Source organism: Mobula hypostoma, chromosome 3, assembly GCF_963921235.1.
Source record: "Mobula hypostoma chromosome 3, sMobHyp1.1, whole genome shotgun sequence".
In the NCBI taxonomy this organism is placed as follows: domain Eukaryota; kingdom Metazoa; phylum Chordata; class Chondrichthyes; order Myliobatiformes; family Myliobatidae; genus Mobula; species Mobula hypostoma.
The window spans coordinates 58,240,226-58,249,599 of NC_086099.1; the positions used below are offsets into that span (position 1 = coordinate 58,240,226).

The 9,374-nt window shown below is 40.4% G+C and overlaps 1 protein-coding gene across 6 annotated transcripts in view; it reads left to right on the forward strand.

The window, feature by feature from the left end:
• The window catches only part of dlc1 (DLC1 Rho GTPase activating protein), a 528,943-nt gene extending 520,511 nt beyond the window's left edge, over nt 1–8,432 (forward strand). For all 6 annotated transcript variants that reach the window (XM_063043062.1, XM_063043063.1, XM_063043061.1 and 3 more), the window contains 4 exons: nt 496–717; nt 1,789–2,006; nt 3,082–3,258; nt 4,908–8,432. In XM_063043062.1, the coding sequence (XP_062899132.1) occupies nt 496–717; nt 1,789–2,006; nt 3,082–3,258; nt 4,908–5,025 (735 nt within the window). In that variant the 3' untranslated portion in view covers nt 5,026–8,432. The remainder of the gene's footprint in view (nt 1–495; nt 718–1,788; nt 2,007–3,081; nt 3,259–4,907) is intronic.
• Nucleotides 8,433–9,374: the final 942 nt, after the last annotated feature.

Sequence of the window (9,374 nt, forward strand, 5' to 3'; positions counted from 1 at the left end):
GCCACACGCTAAGAAATAGGGCCCACTTATCCTCTTCCCCACCTCCCCACACCCCCATTCATTTCTCCATGGCATACCTGTACAAAGAGGTTTTTCCAAGATCTGTCATGGGCCTCTAGGTGTCAGTGAGGTCCCATATGAAACATCATTTATTAGGAATCAACAAGACTGAAATATTTCACCATATCAGATATTAGAAAGGCATTGTATTTATTCAGTTAAATACCATTGTCTTTGGTTTTCATTTCCCCATTATATTGTGTTTAAATTCAAATTCTTCCTTCTGAAGAAGATGAGTTTAAACACAATGTAATGGACAAATGAAAATATAGTTTTGGACTATGACAAGTTTATTTCTGCTGTGATAAAAAGTTGTATTATTGTAAACACTGCAGGCTTACAGGTAAATACTAATGACCAAATTGAAAGGGAAACAATACAGGAGAAAATATATTTGTTAGATGTATAATATCTTGGCAATATTTTATTCCCTAGATTCCAGAGGAAATGATGAGCCAGTGCCGTAACTCTTACATGGAGCAGGATTTGCAGCCAGTCACCTTGGAGCAGCTGGGCCAAACCAGCAATGGTGAATCGTCTGACTACCGGGCTCATCTACAGAATCACATGCATTCTCTGCTGAAGGAAGCCAAGGACAAGTTTAAAGGCTGGGTCAATTGTTCAACGTCAGAGTCAGCAGAGCTAGCCTACAAAAAGGTACTTCCCATTGTTTACAGTCACCTTAAGCAGTAAATCATGCCAGTGCATGTATATACAGCCCATCTAACAAAATGAGGTAAAAGATAGTAAAAGTGAAGAGATTGCTGGAAATGTAAATGCATTCTGGAGGTAAATTATCCATACCTACCTAGGAATGGAAGATGGATCCACAAGTTCACATGCAAAAATCCCAAAGTGCAAGTAGCAGTATTACCCCAGCTTCAATACTGATCCCCACTGCTATTTGAACATCGATGGCAAAGTAGTTGCCAGTCTCATAAAATTGATGGCTACAAGTACCAATTGGGACCAACCTTGGTGCTTGTCTCCTGTGGAAACTTAGACTGCTGTCTCCCGGTCTACTTCAGCAATGGCCATCTATTGTCAGTGGTCAGCCTTAAGTGGCAGAACCTGTATAACTAATCACACTTTTTTTACACCAGTGGGGCCAAATCATCCTTACTAGTGGTGTATATTTGATCCTTGATATATTCACAACTATCATGAGGCGCCCAGTAATGTGTAGAAATAGGACTGCCAATTAACAGAGTCCCGACATTGGCCCAAGCCTCTTGCAACTGACATAGAGGGAAATTCCTGGAAGTGGGGGATTCCTGGCCATCCGCCATCTTCCTCCTGCTGTCCGTGGGAATTTTGCTGGTTTCCATTGAATTTCAGTGAAGTTATGCTTAGCAACCATGTCTAAACATAAACACATCACTGGGGCGCCACAGTAGCATAGAGGTCAGCATGACGCAGTTACCACTTCAGGCCGTAGGAGTTTGGAATTCAGTCCTGGCGTCTTCCGTAAGGAGTTAGTACATCCTCCCTGTGGAATGCTTGAATTTCCTCTGGGCGTTATGGTTCCTCCTACAGTCCATGACATACCGGTTAGTAGGTTAATTGGTTATTATAAATTGTCCCATGATTAGGTGAGGTTAAATTGGGGATGCTGGCAGTGTGGCTCAAAGGTTCTACACTTTAGCTCTAAATAAAATATTAAACAACTGCCACGCCATCTTCAGTGGTGAAGAACCAAATGATTTCAATGTAATTTTCTTTGACCAGGTTTGTGATGGCCCGCCTCTGAAACTATGGAAGGCTTCTGTTGAAGTTCCTGTTGCCCCGGAAGATGTTCTCTGGCGGATACTGCGTGACCGCCATCTCTGGGATGTTGACCTACTTAGTTCGAAGGTCATTGAAAATTTGAATAGTCAAACAGATATCTATCACTACGTGCAAAGCAGCATGGCCCCACACCCAACCCGAGATTACGTGCTCATAAGGTAAATATTTCCGTACTCCTCTAGCTATCATCTGTAGGGAGCAAAGTGGAATTAGATAAGCCAGTGTGGTCCTGCACCGAAAGTATTGATTAAAAAGCTTCACCCATACAAAACAGGAAACTACCATCCCCGATCTTTGGAGTGTCTGAGTTAGCTAATGACTAGCAGCTGTGGCTTAGGGACAGATAGTAATAGGTCCACTTCAATTGGACTCTGTCTCCACATTCCCTAGCCCAGGAAATAATGCCGAATGAAAGGCCAAAAAGTGGATAAATTGTTCTGCTGCACACGACTGGATCACCTCCCAGAGCTCACCTGAAGAATATGTAACTCAGTGGTGTGCTTTTGAGCGAGTTATTTCTTTCAGGAGTGAAAACGAAATGTGGGGGTGGGGGGAGGGGGAGAGGGGGAATAGCTTGTAAAATTACAGTTCCCTGAATATTTGTTTTTCCCATTTACTAATTTGAAGTATTGTGAGCAATTTTGGGCCCCATAGCTGAAAAAGAATGTTCTGGCCCTAGAGAGGGTTCAGGGCAAGTTCACAGGAAAGATCTCAGGAATGAAAGGTTTGATCAGTGAGGCACATTTGATGTCTCCAGGCCTACACTCAATGGAGTTCGGAAGGATGAGGGGGGATCTCATTAAAACCTACCAGGTACTAGAAGGCCTGGATAGAGAGGCAATATTTCCATTAGTATAAGAGTCTAGAATCTATGGATTTAGAAGAGTCTAGAATTAAAGGGTCACCCCATAGAATAGAGGGGTGACCTTTAACACCAGGATGAAGAGAAATTGCTTCAGTGAGAGGATGGTGAATCTGCGGAATCCATTGCCACAGAGAGCTGTGGAGGCCAAGGCATTGGGTGTATTTTAAGCAGAAGTGGGCAAGTTGTTGATTGGTAAAGGGTTAAGGGCTACAGGGAGAAGGCAGGAGAATGGGGTTAAATAAAATCAGCCGAGATTGAAAGGCAGAGCAGACAAATGACTGAATGGACTAATTCAGCCTCTATATCTTACGGCCTTTGCATTGTTATTGAAGAATATGCATTTGAACCTATTCAATTGTTTTTTGCAGGACCTGGAAGACAAATTTGCCTAGGGGCAGCTGTGCACTGGTGGCCACGTCGGTAGAGCACAATGGAACATCAGTGGTTGGCGGAGTCCGAGCTAATGCCCTTACCTCACGATATCTAATAGAGCCCTGCGGGTCAGGGAAGTCTAAGCTCACCTACTTGTGCAGGATAGACACAAGGTATTAACATGGTCTTGTTTCAGAGTTCTGTCTAGTAATGTGATGGTGTATTTCTAATGTTAGCCTGCTTTGGTGCTTTGGTGAATCCATCAAGACTTTTAGTATATGTGACCCAAGTGTTAAGATGTTTGATTGGTGACATATGTGAATGCAAAATTATTCAAATATACAAATTGTAATGTCCCACATTTATTGTCTATTTAGTCCAGAAAGCAATGTTATTCGAGTACTGAACTTTATGCAACAACAGCAACAGTTTTCAAGACGCTCTAATGGGAAGTTATTGGACTATCCACAAAGTAGAGATTCCCAGGGTGTGTTACTAAGGTTGTAATTACCATCCCAGAGGTGGTAATGGGGACAAGCTCCCACTGCCTATTAAATGCTCCCAATACGTGCACCTCAAGTAGCCTCTGAGAACCAAGTCCAGCTCCTCGCCTTCACATGTGGCTCAACTACTGAGTCCAGCAGAACCATTTCTGCTGACAGGAGAAGGGGCAAATGCAGGTTATTGGTGCTTTAAGACCAGTTACCTTAGGCAGATGGGGCTTGTCAGTCATGGTTGGCAGCTCATCTAGAAGGAAAACTCTGATCTCAAACCTCTCGTATACCTACTCATGGGGGAGGCTTTGGGAGTAAACTCCAGAGCTGGAGTTGCTAAGGCAGCCCTATATTGAGTTCAATACTGACTGGCAACTCCTGTGATGCTGCTGGTACCAAACTGTATCAGTCTCTACCATTCCTTTTGGTTCATCAGTTGCATAGAGAGGGGGAGCTTGCTACATTGGCAACAGCTCACTCTCCATATCGCACTGCCCAGGTTCGCATATCTAGACAGCTAAAACACAATGTCCACGGTCAGCTCTGACCGACAGAGGCCCTCACCTCACTTCATTCCTAATTACTTCATTATTCGGATAGCCGATCTGAATCAGAACCAGAGTCAGGTTTAATATCACTGGGATTTGTGGTGAAATTTGTTTGTTATGTGGCAGCAGTACAGGGGAATACATGATAATAGAAAGAACGTGAATTACATTTAAGTATGTGTGTATATATATATATATATGTGTGAAATAGTTAAATAAGTAGTGCCAAAATAGAAATTTTAAAAATGTAATGAGGTAGTGTTCATGGGTTCATTGTTCATCCTGAAATCTAATGGCAGAGATATGAAGCTGTTCCTGAATCACTGAGTGTGTGCCTTCTGGCTTCCGTACTGCCTTCCAGATGGTAGCAGTGAGAACGAGTCATGACCTGGGTGATGGGGGTGCCTTCTTCTACATAAACTTTACTAGTTTGGTGATCTGCATTGCCAAAGCATGTCTGTCCAGTGTAAGAACAAAATCATGTCTTGCAGCATCCACCCGAGGCAGTGGCACTGGTTTCCATTGCCACCAGCATTTGGGCAATTGAGATAGGAGAAGTTAAGAGCTACTCCCATGCTGAACCCTTCAAGGAGGTACATGTGACCCTCAGCATTTAAGAACCCTGCCATCAGTCTGGCTGTCTTGAGCCACAGTGAAAGGACACTAATATTGTCTTCAGGCTTCTTTCTAAGCAATGTAATTTGTTATGGTCAAACATGTTGTTTAGATTTTTAAATGGCTGTGGTAAATTTTAAATCCATGTTCTCTCTTTCCTTTTAGGGGAAGGATGCCAGAATGGTACAATAAAGTTTTTGGACACTTGTGCGCAGCGGAAGTTGTTAGAATACGGGACTCTTTTATTATTCACGGCTCCGGCAGTCAAGAAACCAAGCATTAGGGGACACCTTCCAATAAACTAGCCTGTTAACTCTGAAGCACGGTGCTTCAAAGAATAATGTTTGAAAGGAAACTGGTGGACCTGCATTATACGTTTATGAGAGGTCTGCATGAATCAGACCTTGAATAGATGATTTTATTTTTTAAAGAATTCTTAATTTTGACTGTAACGATATACTTTAAAAAGCTGCTTAATTCATTCATGAGGGCTGAGATATAGACCTTTACTGGAATACAGTTGGAATAATGGTCTTTATTAAAAATGAAGTGCAAAGTTGCATTGCATTTCCTTGTTTAGTGGCCACAATTGCTTCTATGAAGCATCAAGCATTTTGTGTAATGTAAATCAAGCCCTGGTGCATACTTGTGATTTTTTTTTCTATTATTCTCCATAACTTCCTTGTTTATGAAACATTGTTGTTATTTTCAGAGTTGTGCTTTTCTGTTTCGCTTACTTGGTTCAGTTATCTAGCTAGCATGGTGCACCTGGAGGCGTGTGTGATTGAGGATGTTTCTAAGCAATTGAAATGTGGGAGATTGTGTAAAGAGTGGTGTCTGGTACACTTCTTGCTTGGAACATAATTTGCATGGCAGAATGACACCCATCAATTGAGGGTCCAGTGGAATTTAAGGTTTCAATATTGTAACTTATGCAAAAGACAATGAGGACCACTTTAGGGCCACTTCTCTCCGTCGGAACTTTGTTTCTTTCTCCCCCTCATGCTAGAGTCATACTAATTTCTACATCTGAGAGTCTTCCCTGCCTAGTATTTGAATAGGTTTCCTTGGAGAACACTCTTAAACCCAATAAATCTTTGATTGTACAGCTAAGACACTAGTTATGTCTTTAAAGTTGGAAGGGGGATTCTTTTGATGAACAATACCTCATTTTTTTTCGTACCCATGATTCAAGATCTTCATGTAGTCTTGAAAGCTTCGAGGGATAGAAGCAATTTTAAAAGCAGTGACAGGTCTACATTTTACCATACCAAAAACAAACTAGGCCACGTTTTTAATAAAAGGCATGTAGCTTCAAGGTGAAGGCAATGTTCTGAACTTGTTGCCATGGAGTATTAAATGATGTATCTTTTAAAAACAATACCAGGAATTGTCATGAAAGAGAACATCCTGGATCTTTACTGGGAGCCCGCTGCATGTATTTTAGTCAGTTCTATCTGTTTTGCATTGTGATAATGTTAGATAAACTAAAATAGTTCTTGAGTAGGGTGCCACCCTTTATCACCCTACATCCCCTTTTGCAGCAGATTTCAATATCCCAACATCACCTTCTGCTGAAAATTGACTCTGAAAACCAAGGCGTGCAATATTTTGGCTTAAGGTGCTAACTTGCAACCTCCTCGAACATCTTCAACCCATCCCACTTAGTTTCATGTTGTCAGGAGAAAAATATTTACCATGATAGTCTCTGCACCACGATTGCTATCCTGAGCAACATCCATTGATGCTAATTCAAGGTTAGGCTTGGCAGACTCTTCCCAACTGGCTGCCAGTGATAGGAAGATATTTAAAAACGCAAACAACAGGAATTCTGCAGATGCTGGAAATTCAAGCAACACACATAAAAGTTTTAAAAGTTTTATGTGTGTTGATAGGAAGATACTTATGTTTTAAAGGATGCCATTACAGTGGTTTTGATTTGGAGCAGAACACTTGAGATTGTTAAAATTCTATCATGGAAAATGATGGAGACCTTTTTTTCAGAAATCTGATTTTTATTCGATTTCAAAGAAAAAATATGAAACAAATTGTTACAGAAAATACAAATCTGAAGAAAGTATTCAGGAACTCTCCTGCCTTCTACTTTATCACTCTGTTCTTTCCTTACCTCCCCCATTTCTGTGTTTGTTTTATCTCTATGTTTTCCTTGCTTTGATGAAAGGTCATTATTGGAAACATTGTTTCTTTTTCCGCAGATGTTTTCCTGCCTCTCTAAGTGTTTCCAGTATTTATTATATATAGAACAAGGAACAGCATATCCATGAAGGTTACTGATTATGGTAGAAACCCTGATAGTGACCTGCCAGGAAAGAGAACTGGCAAGTGCTAACTGTTTCAATCCCAAGATACATGTTTCAGTCTAATGGGCCAGCAAGCTTTAGTCAGGAGTTCAATCACAACCATTTCAGGGGTGCTTCTGGTGTCCTGAGATGAAATAGATGGAAGTTACTGGATTTATTTTTGGCCTTCCAGTCTAGGATCTTGGCTGGGATCCACAAGACACTACTTTCAAGAGAAGTCTGGTTTATGTTCGTGAATCCCCACCTAATGCAATGACCCAGAGGCCCCGTTCTTAAAGCAACCTCCAAACCTTGAAGGAGGGAGATATTTGAATTTCAAACACAACTCTGCCAATGTTACAGTTAAGATGTTCTGCGTTTACAGGGCCCATGCAGTAATACAAAATAATATTGTGTTTTGATTGTGTATGTGATGAATATGTTTTCCTTGGACTGTATGGCTTTTTCATATGTCTATCTTAAAACTATTCCCAGGCATACGTGTGTGGTGCCACATTATTACAACTGAGTTGTGGACCTCCAAATAATATTATGATGTATATTTACTTAGTTTTCATTACATTTCGTATCACTCTACAATTCCCATCAAAGATTTAATATCCATGGTATTAGATAATATTGGAAATAGAAAGCAACAGAGGATGTCCAACTATTGACAAGTAATCCAGACATGTTAATGATAATCTATAACCTTTTATTGCTTTTATTTTTGTTTTAATTTCGGTTTTCTATCATCACCTGACAATCATAAGAGTTTGTTAGCAATCACAGGGTGTGAGGTGCCAAGTGGTCCTCAAATAGAAAGTAGCCTTTCTTACAGGTTTTACTGTAACATTGCTGTTTGTTTGAGGCTTTAAATGGAATGTAGTTAATGCATATGCTGCCATTGGGAATTCAATAACCCTTTTTTATTATCTGGGTGCTGGAGCCCTAAGTGAGCAGAATTTAAAAGAAGGATTTATCTAATATTGTTTAAAATATTTACCATTCAGTGTTATGTAAAGAGCATTTAGTGAAATTTGTGACAATGAAATCAATTTTATTAGTAATCTATCAGTGTTGTCCCTTCACTTTACAATGCTAGCTTATCTCTCTGTTTTGTTACCAGAATTCCTTTGGTATTTGTATGTAGATTTTGAAGTCACTGTATATACCATTGTATTGTAAACACATACACATGTCTAGCTGCATATTGCCAAATAGGGATAACGCATGTTATTAATTATTTAAATATTCATGTATTTATACCTCAATTATACTTTTTGTACCTTTCTAAAATATTGTAAATATTTTACTTTGTCAAAGCTAAGGCATAAAGAAACTAGAACGTGTTTATATCTTTGTATGTCTGTACAGTTATAACCATCAAGTGCACTATTAAATGTGTTAAAAAAGATCAGTCGTTCTTTGCAATTTGTTAGTTGCATGTTCCAGCAAGGTATATGAACAACCACCTTTGGTCACTTGTAGCACCTATCCTGCAGTATGGGTAACCCTGCTCTGCTTGTCTTGATGCACCTTGATCTGTCCTGTTTGAATGGTGATTGAAAAAGATTTAATAAATAAATCCAACCAGAAAGACAAGAGCTGATCTTACCTATAAGTTGAGGGTAACTTTATAAGATGAATCCTGAATTTAGTTCAGTGCCAGCCTTGTGCGACTCAGTGATAGAATACCAAAGGGCCTTAATAATTTGTAACTACTGACAAGACCAGTGCTAAAGGAGGACTAGCTGTTTTTTAAAATGCACGTTTGTGTCTTCACATGTTATCAGAATTGTTAGACCCCAAATGTGGGTTTTGTGGCACAGGAGACCATTCAGCCCATTAATCCTGTACCTGTCAGTCCATTCCCTTTACTAATTCGCATAGGTCTGTAGGGTTTGTCACCAGGGCCGTTTTGGATTGATGTAGGGAGCAATTCGACTGCCATGTGGGTGTGCACGCCTCAGGTTTACCTGCAGCTCCATTCACGGCCTTCGCAAGGGACTCGCCTTTTAACGGATTGAGTGTTTCAATGGATGAAATTAATGCTGAAGGTTTGGTGGGGGGGGGGGTGGTCGTACAATATCTACTAACATCAGTAAATTACAAGGTACATGCCAGATAGCAGGGAGGGATTCAGGCTATTACCCATTCCTGGTAAAAATCATTTAAGTCATGGGAACAATCTGCAGTGGAGAATATAACAGGGCTAGTACGAGCATCATCTGTGGGGAATGATGATCTGCTGGTAGAACACTTGAAACACTGTCAGCAAGTTAAAGAGACCCTCTTAAAAAAAAGCAGCAGCTGAAGAAATTAATGGACT